Below are 16,623 nucleotides of genomic sequence, written 5' to 3' on the forward strand. Positions count from 1 at the left end.
TTTTATTCCAATTTAAAAAAAAAAAAAAAAAAAAAAAAAAACCTAAAAAGAAATATCCCTCCTCTCCCCCAGTACCGTATATCCAACCTCATTGCAACACGTATTACAAATTCTTTTAATTTCAATAAATTACATTATTTTAACAAAGATTATAAAATATAGATTGAATTTGATTGTTTTATTAATTGCATTGATATTTATTATTTAAATGAGTATCAAATTGATTTATTATCTTCTTATATTTGTACAAGACTATTAAACTTTTTATTAAATAATGTTCGTTATAATAAAATTCGATAAAAAGAAAAAAAATATACTCTCTCGAACTATTAATAAATTAATAAATTAAAAACTTATAGCGAGTATACAAAATTAGAAGAATTTATATATATAGATATATATTATACATGAATAGATTATTCATATTATTTATTCATATAAGTATCTTGATTATTATTTAAAAGTGTCTTATATGTACACGGTATTATTTTCATATAACTCTCAAAAATATCCGACAAATTTCTGAACAAGTATCATCGAAATAGTTAGACCCACTCCACTCACCACCTCCCTTCTCCCACATTCCTTGATATTTAACCTTGCATCTAAAAAAAAATGTCTATTAAATCATACACAAATAAGATAAGATTAACAATAAAAAATAAAAATATACAAAAACAAATTTGAGAAAAAAATAAGACGAAGATAACAACGACGAAATAAAAGAATAAGAATAAGAATAAGAATAAGTAGAAGAAGAAGCAGAAAAAGATAATTTGAGAGATTTGGTCCAATCGTGGTTTAGAGTCTGCGTTTCGTTAAACGCAGTTTGGAATATGGATCGATGATGAGATAGAACGAACGAACGAACGAATTGGTATATGTGTGCGCGTGCCCGCGAACGTACACATATTCGTTGTGTTGCTTGGATACGAGAAAAGTAGGAGGATAATAAAAAGAGTTAGAGAGAGAAAGAGAAAGATGAACAAAAAATATATATATATATATATATATATATATATATATATATTATATAGATGAAAATTGTGGAAGTTCCTTCCAGTAGTATTTCGTTTCGTGTCGAACCTAACCAATTCGATTTTGTTTAAAGTAAACTATTGAAATTCTTCATTGTCAATCACTATCTTTATCTTATTCTCTTTCTCTCTTTCTTTATCTGACACAAATATATTTTTGCGCGTAAAACACGCGAAATATTGAAATATCACCGTGTCCTTTTCTATCTTTGGGTTATCCACGTTGCGTTCTCGTCACGTTGCACATTTTCGTATTTGAAAGATTCGAGGAAAAGGGGTGGGAAAGAAGGGGTGGGAAGAAAGAGGGAAGGGTTTACGTAAGATAAACGTTTACCTCCGCAAATTTCCAGTACGAATCGGTAAGGACCGACCGTAACATCCCTGACGCAACTTATCCTACCTATACGTTTTAATTGGCAACGATTCAATTCTTTTCCTTTTTTCTAAAAAAAAAAAAAAAAACAAAAAACGTTTTCGAAATTCGTCAGAGAGAATGAAAGAGAATGAAAGAAAATGATTTATGCGAGATCGAATATTATTTTTCTCTCTCTCTCTCTCTTTCTCTCTCTCGCTTTTTTATTTTGTTTTTACAAACGCGTTTTATTTTCCATTTTTTTCTTTTTCTTTTTTCTTTTTATTTTTTTTTTTCTAATACAGAACCATGAGATAATTAGCAAATCTCGTTAAACGTATAAGAAGAAATAAATTGTGTTTATACGGGAATTTTTCAGATGATTAAATTTCTGTTCGTTCGTTCCTCAAAAACATGTTTGTATTATACATGTTGATGAATTACTCGTTGATCTCATTAATCTCGACTTAATTTTCTTTCTTTCTTTTTCTCTTTTTTGCCCGATATATTAAACCAATTCTACTCTCTCTCTCTCTCTCTGTCTCTCTCTCTCTCTCTCTCTAATTATTTCTCATTAAATGTTAAATGAGAATTAGATCGAATTAGTACATAATGAAGTTTCGCATTACGTTTAAAGATATAAGAAACATAAACTCGAAAGGTATCGTCGCGTTTGGATCGATATAACGTAGGAAGAAGAGTATACCGCGCTGGTATCGTGAGAAAGAGAAAGAAAGAAAGAGAGAGAGAGAGAGAGAGAGAGAGATACACATTTCGTGAAGCTTCAAGCATCATGTTCTCACGGTCCAGAGAGTATCAAACGGCTGTTCGATAGAACAGAAAGAGAGTAGTAGAGTATAGAACACTTCTTTTCTTTTCTCGGATTTTCTTTGAATAGTAGACAAATTTTCATTTGTCATTATCTCAAATCGACTAATCGAAAATTTAAACTACGTTTAAAAGAACCTATTTCACGTTTTCTTCTTCTTCTTTTTTTTTTGTATTTTGCTTCGTTTTATTTTTTCATTCATTTGTTTATTTTTTATCCAAACTTATTCGCGAAAAAACAAAAATGGTCTTCAATGTAAAAGAAAAGTGATTGGAAAACGTTTTATTTTTGAATTCTCGTTATTTCATCTTTGAGATAGAAAGATAAGAATAAAGATAAATATAAAGAGAGAAATCCTTGGAAGGTTGCCCGAATACAACAACAACAACAACAACAACAACTACAACGATGGAGATGACTTCAATGAACAGTAAGTGTGAATGAAGTCTTCTTATATGTACTATATATATATATATATATTACTTTCTATAGATATATTCTATATCTTACGTGTTACGTTGAACTCGAAATAAATAAGATGACGGATGATCTTATCGTTTCTTTTCCTTTTTTATTTTCTTTTTTGGCAATGATGTAAGATAGAAAACAATTTTACGTATTGAAATTTGGCATGAACCCCTGAACAATGGCTTCCATTTTTTATCCGATGTATTTCCATTGTACGGTTGATAAATTATTGATAGTACACGAAGGATAATGCGACTTTATCATTGGAGGAATATATTTTTACGTTGTCCTGTTAGGTGGCAGTACTAGTAAGAGAATTTTAAGACCCTGTAGGAGGGACGCGCCATACATATTGCTGGGGTTGCTATTGGCTGAAAATTTTGGGGGACAGCATCCGATGCAACGCGCAGTTATGTTTATCCTTTAGTATGTATAAATAACGGCTGTGGTTAGTTATGAAGATATAATACCCAGGAATCCTAGCTGATTTATTAATATTGAAAATTAAAAACAAATTGTACGAATGATTAAAATAATTGTAAATATAATATATATATAGTAGATAATTGTATTTATCAAAATTGTATAAATTCCTATAAGTTGTTTTGAAATTTCAAAATACTCTAATGCCTTTTATCAAATCAAACTTAATTGAATCTTTTCTTTTTTTTTTGAATTTATAATAATTTTTGTTGTGTAACCTATTCTATTTTAATAATTATTTTGTAATTATTATTAAATGTGGTTCATTTGTTTCTGTATTTGATGCAATTCATTATTTCAGAATTTTTTCAAACCAATTCACCACTCTACCCCCTACACTATTCACTATTACTATATACAACTTTTATAATATTTAAAATGTTTGATTTATTCGCGCGCAATCACGTGACTACATAAGTTCCTGTCCCCCAAAATTCTTTGGCGCGTCCCTCCTACAGGGTCCCTAGAGAATTAATATTTTGTTTGTTTCTTCTCTTTTGATTTTTCTCGTACTTGAGGGTTAAAGCTGTTGTAAGAAACTCTTTTTTCTTATTTATTTTAATCAACATTTTCATTAGAAATGATTCACTTTGAAGATAGTTATCGTTAATATGTTTAACGCATGTCAAAAAATGTTATCGTTTTATTTATACGAGTCATTTCATTGTTTGCTACTAAGTTTATCGATCGTGATCGATCAGCGACATATAATTTCTCCAGAAAATGAAATGCTATGGGAATCGTGTTACAATTAAGATACTTATCATATAAAACGTACGAAGCATGACTCGAGAACAAACGTAATCGATAAATGTCCCTTTCCTGTTGTTGTACGTTAACATGTTTTGTGAATATTTTATAATTATGCAACTTTCTTTCGTCTTTTACGATAATAATGAAAAAAAAAAAAATAAATAAAAAAAAGAAAACACAAAATTAATCGATATTTTACGTAGAATTATTTTTTCCTTGAAACGATTAACCAAATGGACATATTATGATCTAGTCTTCTAATGATGTTAACAAAAAAAGAAAAAAAAAGGAAAAAGTAAAGGAAATCAAAAATATGTCAATGTATGTATATATATACATAGACGTATACTTTGTACGTGTGTTAATGTTCTAATTTTCGACTAGCTAACTTTGGCTATGAGCCATCTTTCGAATACCGATTTCACGGTATAAAATGTAACTCTATAAATGAAAAGCTACGAGAAAATAAGGAAAGATTATTATCTCGTTCTCGATTTTCGCATGAAAAGACAATGAATGGATTGTAAAAAACATTAAAAAAGATATTACGAAAAAAACTAACAATAAATTGATTAATTTAAATGACATTCTTATATAAACTAACCTCATGATGATCCGAATCGAATTGGATCATTCAAAATGTCAGACATTTTTTATTTTACAGAACGTCAATTTTCAATGATAATATCGATATATATATATATATATCTATATATATATTTAAGATGGAACTAATTAAAAAATATAATCGATATATTTCTAGGAGTTTTTCGATCGAAAGATGCATGTGTGCATGATCGAAATAAAAGATTCATGTCGATACCGATCGTTAGAGTAAAGTCACGCATGAAGACTCACTCGATCGGTAAAGGATAATAGATAAAAACGTGTTGTTTATACTTAGGTCAATGAACCACCAATGGCTTTGTCTGTTAAAATATAAACGTACTGTTCGTTTGGAAAGATATACCGTATAAAAGTTAGTATAGTTGCACGCGAATAAATGGTAAACAGCGATGTAAGAGGGAGTCTTTATCTAAAATAACGTGTGTGCGGTTTTTGTGAAAAAAAAAAAAAAAATAAAAATAAAAGAAAAGACGAAGAAATTTCATTTTATTCGAATTAATATTAAAATCTTATTACATCAGAGTGATTGATGATCTGTCAATTCGATCGAGTAATATAATAATAATGAAAATCGATTAGTAAATTAAAATTAGATATTAAATCGGTATTATAAAATTCATGGTCTTTTTTGTCGTAAGAAAATCTGGGACAAAGATAATACGAGTACGTACATATGTATATATGTATATGTAACTCCTAAACGAATAATAACGGATTTGCAAACGAAGTAATTACATTCTCGAACATCCGTTAATGAAATCCCGAGCAATGTCGAATGATTATCTGAGAAGCGTACACACATATATACATAGGTATAATATCTGCTACATATTTGACTAATAATATAAGTAAGTAGTACTTATATAAACATATATATATATATACACACATGTAAAGGTGAAATACGAGAACCTTGAATAATCAGCTGCATCTTGCTGACTGTGAAGATAATTGTGCTTGTGTTAGGAATAGCTTACAAAGTAAGAAAGATCAAGCCAAGAGAATAAAGTAGAAGAAGAAAAAGAAGAAGAAGAAGAAGAAGAAGAAGTAGAAGTAGTAGTTAGTAAGAAAGAGAGTCATGAAACGTGGTATAAAAGCAGGCAAGCGTGCATGTGTCATCATGTAGAAAGAAAGAAAGAGAAACAAAACACATTGGGAAGAAAGAGTGGGAAAGAGAGAGTGGCATCGTTCTCCAGCTTGGAGGTATGTTATAATACTCTTTCGTGGTTAGTATACCGAGAGTACTCGACTGAAACGCGACTATTCCTTTTACTTACCAACTATATATCTCTATATATATTTGTTAATAATAAAGTTTTGTTTTAATAAACATTACATTATTATAAATAATATTGAAACAACGTTAAAACGTTCCTGCCCGATGTGTATTCAAGTAAAATACTAACTAATCACGTGATCGTAAAAAATAGTGTTAATAACAATGGCGCCGTTTTACGCGGGAAATACGATTTTTTAAAGTTAACGTAAGTACATTTGTAATTTACTTTTATTCGTGATCACACATCGATTCATCGATCTAGTATTTATGTAAGTACGTCATAAGACGAACTAATATTTGCTTTTCATAATCTTATATAATCTTTAATAAAGAAGAGATAAAGATAAGCTTTCAAGTTGAGAGAACGTATCTAATGTTTTTATCAAAAGTATGCTCTCGTTCGAGAAGTACATTTCTTGATCGCACAATTAATGTTAGTCTTCTTAAGTATAACATAATATCATGAATTGTTTTCTTTATCCCGTATTCTCTTCTATTATTTTAGTTAAATTATTGACATTACTAAAGAGAAAGAATCTCTTTCGTAAAATTATTTAAACCGATGACTGTACCAGACAAACTAATCTTATCGTCTACTGACAGCCTTTCGCAAACGTAGAATTCGCAAAGGGTAAGGTCGTCCTGTGGTTTTTTGGAGAATCGGAAATAACAAGATAAAGTCCGTACGTCCGTACGTTTCCAAATGAATTCTGAGAAAACGTGTGACAGACATTACACAAAGTAGTTTCGTTATCATTTCGTAAAAGCTTTGAAATCCTAGGTTCGTGTTTATATATTTATAATTTATGTTAAATCGTTGAATTTATCCACTAATTACTTTTGAACGATCCATTTGTTGTTTTCATACTAATGACATTATTATGATTATCTTACTAGTAATTGAGAAACTCTGTTGTTACTATTATCTATCTAATTGAAGTTTTAATCTATTCAACTGCAATTCGTTTTTATCTATTAAAATTTATTCCAAATCGTGGGTTGAAATTAGTAATGTTATTAATGCGATTGAAATCTTTTCACAATGGATAGACCAATCCAACCACCAAGTGGTAAGGGAAGGGGGGATTTTCATAGATCTTTTTCTAATCCTGTATCAAGGGCAAAGTTGAGTACCTCTACTCGGGACGAGAGCGACAGGTTGTCGGAGGCACGCCTTTTGCCAACTTGTTATACTCCTTGAAATAATCCATGCCCTCTTGTTGTTACATATATATATATATATATATATATATATATATTTCATATACTCGTGCATTTCGTCTACGACGACGAGCACTTAAAAAAAAAACGAATTAAAGTAGACCTACAATGATCCTTTGTTCAAAACGTTAATTATTTTCACTCTTACACGAGTGGGTTACTACCTACACGAGGTTTACTCGACGGCTTGTTGGGTTTCTTTTCAATGACAATGCATGCATGCATGCATGCAGGAGAGAGAGAGATAGAAAAAGAGGAAAAAGGAAATGTTGCGCAACATGATTACGAAACTGGTACGATTCTCTGATTGTGGAATCGTTCAATCGGACACAATTTTCTTATTCAAGTTTTTTTTATCCCTTTCTCTCTCTGTCTCTCTCTCTCTCTCTCTCTCTATTTATATCAATCCGGTTTCTTAACTTTTTTTTTTTTTAATTCTATTTCATTGGCATCGTCTTATCTCGTAATAACAAGAACTAGAATTACATTTTTAAATAATAATAACATTTTAATTAGAAAAGTCTAACACGTGAATGATACTTATAAATGATATATAATAAAAAAAAAAAGAATTAATTCAGAGTCGTTTAAAGTATACGAACTAGTTGATACGATAATGATTCATCAATGAGTACTTGTTATAACGATAAACACGCATTGTCTTTTAATCATCGATTCTATTTATGAACAAACCAATTAATTATATATCTGTAATATAATACTTCAATATTATTTTTCGTTCGATCTTTGATTTTCGTAAAAATGAAAATGTTCTGAGAATATCTGGAAATGGATGTTTTTCATCAGTTTTTCTCCCCCAAACTAACTTTTACTTCGAACCCCAATCCCGATGAAAGAAAAAAAAAAAAAAGAAGAGTAGGAGAATAGTATGCTTTATATCAGGTATAAAAAGGTTAGGGAAGGGACACTAACTGAAAGGGGGAAAAAAAGGGAAGGGGAAACCGATTCTTAACCGTGCTTAACCTGGATGCACCAGGTGCGTTCAACTCATAGAAGAAGAAAAAGAAGAACCGTAGTACACAGTTTTCCTGCAGTCATCTTCCAAACATCCCACTACCAACAACAACCATTGTCTTCCTCTTCTTCTTCTTCTTCATCATCTTCTTCCTCGAACTTGTTCATTGGATAATGTTCCGAGAAATGTTTACTATCGTTGTAAATTTTTTTTTTCTTTTTTATTAAACCGATCAAGAAACGATCAATCGATTTTCTTATCGTATCAGCTTTCTCAAACGTAGTCAGCTATCGCGTTATTTCCATTGGTTCTCATCACTGAACTCATCAGTCCAACACCGATTGTGTTGTGTTGAATTTCGCAGATAAAAAAAAAGACCTCTCTTTGTGTTTTTATTATTGTGTGTGTGTGTGTGTGTGTGTGTGGTGCTGAAGCTACATAAATCGCGTTGGTTTTTTTGATCATCGCATTAAACTAACGAACGATCATCTCTTCACTATTTTTTAATTATTAGAAAAGAAAAGTTTCAGTTGTGTGTGTGTGTGTGTTTTTTTTTGTTTTTTTTTGTATAAATAATTAACTGTGAAGAAATAATTTCTTTTATTATATTGGACTTTTGACGTTTTCCCATTTAGTTGTTCTTTCTTCTTGATTTTAAACGACCATGGCGTCAAGGAACAACGGTGAGTCATAAATACCAAGAGAGATCTCTTTGATGCACGAGTTCAAATATAATTTAATGTGTGTGTGTGTGTGTGTGTGTTTGTGTATGTGTTATATGTGCGTGTGTGAGTAATGCATTGGTTTGTATTCTGACGTTCTTTTACCGTGTCACGAAATTCTTTTTAACTTCATTTCACATAAGAAATAATTAAAATTAGAAATGTTAAAAAAAAAAAGAAAAAGAAAAAGGTTTGGACAAATTTGGATTAAATTTTCACTAAGAGGGGAGGAGGGAGGATAGGTTAGTAGAAGGGGTTCTGTTAAAAATATAATAATCATTAAAATTCGAAATTTTTACAAAAGAAAAAGAAAAAGGTTTAGAAAAATGTTCACTGTCAGGGATGGGGGGGTGGGGTGGGGGAGAAGAGGGGTTGTTAAGAGCACAACGAGATAACTGACGATAAACTGCAATTACGTGGAAAAATCGATCGATAACTATGACTGTGTGTCGTCATTCGTTGCGGAAATATCATCGGAAGGATCTTCCTCACGATTATTTATTTTCATCCTTCTTTCCTTTCTTTCTTTGTCTAGATTTTTTGTTCTTCTTTTTTCTTTTTTTTTTTGTTCTTTTGTTTTACCTATTTTCTTAGAAAAAAAACACAACGGTTCAGAGTGCAGTTAGCTAGTCGTCGGTAACAACAGTCAGTCAACCAGCATCCCTGGTGTTGTGTTTTTTTTTGTTCAACCTATCGATGCAACTGCAACTACAACTGCAATTGCAACTTTTCGATGCGTTCGGTCGTAAATGAATCGGAAAACTATTGTTCCGTGACGAATGGAAAAATTCAACAACTAATTTTAACATTTCTTCTTTTTTTTTTTTTTTTTTTTATTCGAGTAGCCATAATTTGTTCGAAAGTATTTAATTGATACGATTTTTATTATTATTTGTAAATTTATTAAAATTATTTTAATTATAATAAACGTATCTTTTTGTTAGCTTTATTTATTTTTTTTTTTGTTTAAAATCGATTGAAAATTGTATCGATTAGAAAGAATTGTAAAATGTGATTTTCAACTAAGTGAATTGGATTTAACGTTTAGTCCTTTTTTTAATACTCTACTGCAACCAACCTACCTTCATACTACTCCTGCATATAGGTAGGAAAGCATTCTTATCTGCTGAACCAATAACCCACTTTCATACGTGTCGCTCGATAACTTTCCTATTGTTTTCTTTGAACACGAGTCCGCAAATTTTTCTCCAAAGACAACATATATATATAGTACATACGTCGAGTAAAAGTGTCATGTTAAATTAAATGTGAAAATATATAACTAACACGCTTATCATTATTCAAATATATAAAAAATGAAATAACCAATGCCTTGTTTTCGAGATGAAACATTTTGAATTATAAATTTGGAACTCTCTTATACGATTATTATATTTTAACAAGTAAATAATTTTTTTTTAGAATGATTATACAAGTAACATTTCAAAAAATGTAAATACTTACTTACAAATTATTGTAAGTAGTATATGTGGCTGTGAATTTAGATGTTACATGTATCCAATGATGCACTGTTAATATAACAACATAAAACAATAAATGCAATATGCTATTTAAAAAGCTTTAAAGTACAGTGAGATTCGATTATTATTGTAATCACGGATAATAATGTTATCAGCTATAGTTATCATAATCAATTGATCTTTATATATGATCAGTTAAAAATAATCCTTCTGTTATAATCAAACTTCGACTATTGGTTCTCAATTACACATGGTAACAAGTGATAAGAATATTTTATAATTGAATTCTTACTAAATAATTTAAATTCGATTAAAATTTCTTTTAACATGAAACACATAATCCTCTTTTTTTCTATTAAAATATAAAAATATACAAATAAATTATTATCTTAATAATTATTAATATTATTTTTATATTTGGGGGTAGAAAAAAGATTTAACCAATTTTTTCAAACATCTTACATATATAATATTTTATTAATAATACTACGATATTATGATAATTATAAATTGCATACGTGTGCCACAATTGTTATTGTTTTTTTGTTTTTTTTTTTTTAATTTGTAGGTACGGAGGAAGGTAATCGTCAAGAAGTAGCACGTGTACAGGAAACTGTTTCGATTAATTCTCTGAGGATGGGTTGTTGCGGATGTTCCGACGAGGTCTCCTCTAAGGTGGAACCTAGGGTAAGTTACAAAAAAAAAAAGAAAATACGCCACGTCCCTAATTTACGAGGAAAATAAAAAAAAAATACTCTGATAATATAAATTATCGGTAAAATATTAATACAAAAAGAAATACATCGATACTGTTGATGAAAATTCAAATTTCTTTTGATCGTTGATTACATTTGAAATTTACATTATCAAAATCTCTTAACAAAACTTATCAATTATAATGTTCCGTGAAAAGTATTTTTGAATATTAGTTACACGTTTGTAATGTAGATAAATAACGTTGATAGTAGAATGTAATAAACTTAATGAATCATTCGTTGGATCGTTATAATACATACGTATATACATATGTATAGATGTTATTCGTATATACACGGCTAATAAGAAAATGTAATTAAATCATTTCATTAATCTAATTGGATTACTATCGCGATGACCAAACAGGGTTGGCCATCACAGAAGGGTGAAAGAATAAAACCTTTTTTCATTTTATCTACGTGAAAGTTGCGAACGGAAATGAAAAGTATATATATATATATATATATATATATATATATATATATATGAAGTATACAAGGTGTCAAATATACAGAATGTCAAATATACGGGGTGTCAAGTATATAGGATGTAAATATTAAATTTCACTAATTTGCTGTTATTAAATGTTGATAATTTTAGACTCCTGAGAATGAAGAAATGGCAGCTAGAAGATCCGAAAAAATATTTGTAACTGATCGATCTTGTACAGATTTGATTACCTTAATTATTCTAATAGCAGTACTCGGAGGTTTTGTAAGTATTATTTTTCATATACTATAGATAAAAATACTTATATACTAAATTCTATTCTAATCATATAAAACCTTTATATATATATATATATACACACACGTTGATTTGATTATATTTTAATTACAATTTCCGTTTCTAAAAAAAAAAAAAAAAAAAAATATATAAAACCAAAAAAGGCATTTATGATAACGAATGCCGTGAAAAATGGTGACATATATCGTATAGTATACGGATACGATAATTGCGGAAACGTTTGCGGACGTATCACGCCAAAGGAAACTAATCCAGCATTTAGTTGCAAGGGTGCAGATTACAGAAATTTGCCGTAAGTAAATATCAGTAAAATTTACATGACATTGTCATATAAATTTGTAATAACAATCTGTAAACATTATTGTCATTTATTTTTAACATCGTAGATATTTGCAAATGAATATTTTATCCGATGGTACAAAAATTCGCGAGTGCGTAGCCAAATGTAACGATCCGGAACATTTGTAAGTGAAAATTTTTTTTGACATTCTTTGTCAAATTTATAAAAAAAAAAAAAAAAAAAAAAAAAAGAAAAAAAACATGAAAAAGCAAAATTAATTATATATGTTTGCAGAATATTATTTTTAAATCGTTGCATACCTAAAAAAGTAACGGATACGGTAACATCTATTGTTAAAAGTCTTGGATTAGAAAATTTTTATAGAGTAAGTAACAATTCTAATTTGATTGGATTAAACAATAAATATATCTATAATAAATAATTAATATAATTATTTTAAATAATATATAAATTAATTTATAGATAATATTTTGATGATTATTTTAGGAAGTATCAACTGATTTAAGAGTGGCATGGAGAGAACTGATGTATCTTTGTTTAATTGCACTTGGTTAGTGACTTAATCAATGTCATCTTCGTCATCGTCGTTATCGTTCATTATCATCATCATCATCATCATCATCATCATCATGATCATCATGATCATGATCATCATCGTCAGCTATAAATCATGATTGTCATTAATATCATTCCTGTCATCGTCCAAATTCAAACCCAAGTATATTATGATCCATTAATTGTTCAAATCATTTTCAGCATTTTCTCTTGGTATTCTGATAGCGTTTCGTTACATGGTACAATGGATTGTTTATATCGTTTTAATTGGTGTCATACTTGCATGTATAGGTGGTACAACTTATCTATGGTGTGTAATACAAATCGTATTTTTTTATTTTTTTATTTACAAGTAAAACATCATTTTGTCTTTTTTTTTTATTGTTTTTTTTTTTTTTATTATTCAGGATGGCTTGGTACCAAGAGAAAAAAGAATTGGAATCAAAGAACGTTGTTGATAAAGAAAATTTCGAAGAAGATTCCAGTTTGCAAGCATATTTTATTTATGCAATCATTATGTCACTCGTCACGGTTAGTCATTGCATTATTATTATTATTATTATTATTATTATTATTATTATTATTATTATTATATCATGAAAATTAGACAATAATATATTTGAATTGTATTTTTTATCATTAAAAACAGGTATTGACGTTACTGATAGTATTAGTAATGAGAAAAAGGATCGCATTGGTAATGCAATTATTTCGTGAAGCTGGAAAAGCAGTTTATTCCATGCCTGCCTTACTTCTTCAACCAATTTATGTGAATATTCGTACAATGTCCTCTATCAATTTGTTATATGTATAAACTATTATAATTATATGTTAATTATATTCAACAAAAATATTATAATTATTTCAATAGACGTACTTACTCGTTGGCATAACTATGTTCGCTTGGATTTATTGTATGCTCTGGATAGAAAGTGCTGGTACTGTTTATAAAAATAAAACGGGAATTCATTTTAGAAAAGATGGACTTTTGATAGTAAGTATCATTATTCTAAAAACTATTCGAAATTTGTAAATAATTTATTTATTAATAATAATATTATTATTATAGGCTGCCAGGTGGTACAATCTTTTCGTTTTCTTCGTGTTATGCGAATTTTTCCTCGGTTGTCAACACATGGTCGTTGCACTTTCGGTAGCACGTTGGTTTTTCACCAGGTGAAGAAAACATTTTTCTTCTCATTTATCAATATATTCAATGCATAAAAATGTTAATTTATTGATTGATTTGTTTGATTTTTAATTTTTAGAGATAAGAAAAAATTATCTTTGACTGTGACAAAAGGATTTGGATATCTCGTGAGATATCATTTGGGTACAATAGCATTTGGTGCATTGATCATTGGAATTGTTCGTTTGGTACGAGCTATGATATCCTTCGTTCAAAATACTTTGAAGAAATTTGACAACAGTTTTGTAAAAGCTATTTTATGGTGTTGTCAATGTTGTCTATGGTGTTTCGAATGTGCACTCAAATTTCTCACAAGAAATGCTTATATCGAAACAGGTATTGTTCAATTTATTTTGTTATTTTTATAATCAACGTTTCGTTGAATCAAAAGTTCGTTCATTTGTTGTGTTGTTTCATTTTCTTTTCTTTTTTTATTTATAAATTCAGTAAAATATATAAGTGAAATATTAATATAAAAAAATGTACGAACTTTTGTTTCACTTTAATATTGCAATAATATTTCTAAAATAATAATTATATTGTATTTATTGTAATTGTTTGTTAGCAATATACGGATGCAATTTTTGTACCGGTGGTAGAAAAGCTTTTCTAGCATTATCGAGTAACATTTTAAGAGTGGCAGCTATCAACAGTGTCGGAGATTTCGTATTGTTTTTGGGAAAAGTATTGGTAGTTGTATTGACAGTTATAACTGGTATTTATTTGATACAGGTAAAAATCATTGTATATTTTTATCATTTACATTAGTTATAGTTAGTTAGTTAGTTTTGCATGAGAATTGTGTAAAAGAAAAGTTGTTTTTTTTTTCTCTCACATATTATTTGCATAGAAGAAAGAAGGATTGCAACATCCATGGGTGCCAATTGCCCTCGCAGGGTTATTGGCTTTCCTCGTATCCCATTGTTTCATTTCAATTTATGAAGTAAGTAAATAATCTAATGATTTAAAAAAAAAACAAATTTTTAAAACTATTTATTTATAACTTGGGATTTTTTATTGTTAATTTTCAGATGATCATTGATTCAATATTCCTCTGTTTTTGCGAGGATTGTGCGAAAAATGATGGAATTAGTAGACCATACTTTATGAGCCGTGGTTTGATGGTAAAATTTAAATACATTTTTCTCTTTTTTATTTTTTTTTTGTTATCCTTTGTTTTAAATAATATATATATATATTTTTTTATTATACAGGAATTCGTGGAAAATAGTAAGAAAGCTTTACGTCAATTGGACGAAACTCAATGACACCCTGTTGTCAATGATCCAAAAAATCACCCAGTTTATATTTGACGAGAGTTAAATCGTGATTTTTTTCGGATTTTTAATTCTTTTTAAAAAAAAAAAAGGCACAAATATAAGGAAGAAGAAAGAAATAAAGAAGAAAGAAACGAACAAATGAAAAAAATAATAATAATTATTCTTCTTAAAAAAATCTTCTTGAGATAACATTTTAGCACAATTTTGTAGAAATAAGTTGAAAATAATAAGAAAAAGAAAAAGAAAAAGAAAAAAAAAAGAAGAAGATAAAAGACATGAACATGATACGATAAACATAAAAAAAAAAAAAGAAGAAAAAATACAAAGATTATACCAACAAAATACACGAACGAATAAAAAACGCAAATGGTCAAATAAATCTAACATAGAGTTACGAGAGAGATTTTTTTCTTTTTACACAAACAAACAAAAAAATAAAAAAAGACTGTAGTAATAAAATCTATTACTCGAATCTCTGCCACGTTACTACAAAAGAAATATTTCGCCATTGCTGAAATTTCGTTCGAAATATACTATTTTCTTACAACGTTTCACATATATCAACGAACGATGAATAGTTTTATAAATGAAACTTCGATTTTGGTTCCTAAAGCATGTATTTATAAAATGCGTACAATGTAAGATTAAAAAAAGAAGACACGAAAGAATCGAAACCAAATACAAAAACAGAAATAGAAACGAATAAGAAGAGAATGGGTGGGAAAGTTAAAGTTCCAATAAACGAAATAATAATTTGTCCAATTAACTTAGTGCGAGAAAACGCTTTTTGAATATATATCCTTTTTTTTATATACATTTATACATTAATTTTTGTTGTTTTTTTTCTATAAACAAAATGCACAAATATTTTTATCAATGCGAAAACGATAATCTCGTTATTCGTGTGTTAAGTATTGTTACCATGAGATAAGAGTATTTTATACTCGTTATTACAACAAATGTATACGTTAACGAACAACAACAAAAAGAAACCAACCTTATTGTGATCATACAGACTGCATTGTAAATAATATTCCATAAATCTTGATAATACTACATTATTGTAAAACGACAAAAAAATATTGCTATTTTAGTTCTTCTTTTAAATCCCATAAGCGCATGTATTATTTGTCCATTGAAAATAATATGTACGACAATTACATTTAAGAATTGTACGAGTATAATATAAGTTTAGATATTATTATTATTATTATTATTATTATTATTTATACTTCGCATATATATGCTACTACTATTATTAATGTCGTTTAAGTAAAATTATTATTAATATTATACGATAAGATTAAGAAAAATACAATTATATATATATATATAAATATGATTTATTTCTATACTCACGTGTGAATTTCTCTTTCTCCGAATGATAAGAATAATGCCGTGATTTTTATATTATAATTATTCTAGAAAGGATTGAGAAAATATTCAATTAAAATAATAAAAAGAAAATTAATTATAAAAAGCATTGCGCCTGTAGTTATGCAACCCTCCAGACACAATTTGAAAATATTGCTTGCGAGCGCCATCTGTTGGAACGGAATTTTTTTTC

General features: G+C 28.6%; 1 protein-coding gene across 7 annotated transcripts; it reads left to right on the top strand.

Annotated features, from left to right (window-relative positions):
- Positions 1–1,329: 1,329 nt before the first annotated feature.
- On the top strand, positions 1,330–15,170 carry LOC107065759 (choline transporter-like protein 1). 7 transcript variants are annotated; one of them, XM_089172723.1, is made up of 18 exons: positions 1,357–1,396; positions 2,583–2,648; positions 10,797–10,915; positions 11,585–11,698; positions 11,875–12,023; positions 12,118–12,195; positions 12,306–12,396; positions 12,519–12,582; positions 12,789–12,897; positions 12,995–13,118; positions 13,237–13,356; positions 13,459–13,581; positions 13,657–13,763; positions 13,856–14,112; positions 14,342–14,508; positions 14,627–14,719; positions 14,808–14,900; positions 14,991–15,170. In XM_089172723.1, exons 2-18 carry the CDS (start codon positions 2,627–2,629, stop codon positions 15,042–15,044), a joined length of 1,884 nt encoding a protein of 627 aa, XP_089028849.1. In that variant the 5' UTR covers positions 1,357–1,396; positions 2,583–2,626; the 3' UTR covers positions 15,045–15,170. The 7 variants fall into 7 exon arrangements, with proteins under 7 accessions (XP_015175216.2, XP_015175214.2, XP_089028849.1 ...); XM_089172722.1 differs by having other exon boundaries at positions 1,380–1,396; positions 2,538–2,648; XM_015319730.2 differs by having other exon boundaries at positions 1,330–2,648; positions 14,630–14,719.
- Positions 15,171–16,623: the final 1,453 nt, after the last annotated feature.

Source organism: Polistes dominula, unplaced genomic scaffold, assembly GCF_049000335.1.
Source record: "Polistes dominula isolate Pdom_NZ unplaced genomic scaffold, Pdom_raw_medaka contig_23, whole genome shotgun sequence".
Classification (NCBI taxonomy): domain Eukaryota; kingdom Metazoa; phylum Arthropoda; class Insecta; order Hymenoptera; family Vespidae; genus Polistes; species Polistes dominula.

Excerpts from the sequence above, each read along its gene's own strand:
- LOC107065759 (XM_015319728.2), top strand. The coding sequence starts at position 2,627 with ATGGAGATGACTTCAATGAACA. Across the intron at positions 12,196-12,305 it reads TGTAACGATCCGGAACATTT|AATATTATTTTTAAATCGTT; the intron begins GTAAGTGAAAAT and ends ATATGTTTGCAG. Across the intron at positions 12,397-12,518 it reads GATTAGAAAATTTTTATAGA|GAAGTATCAACTGATTTAAG; the intron begins GTAAGTAACAAT and ends TGATTATTTTAG.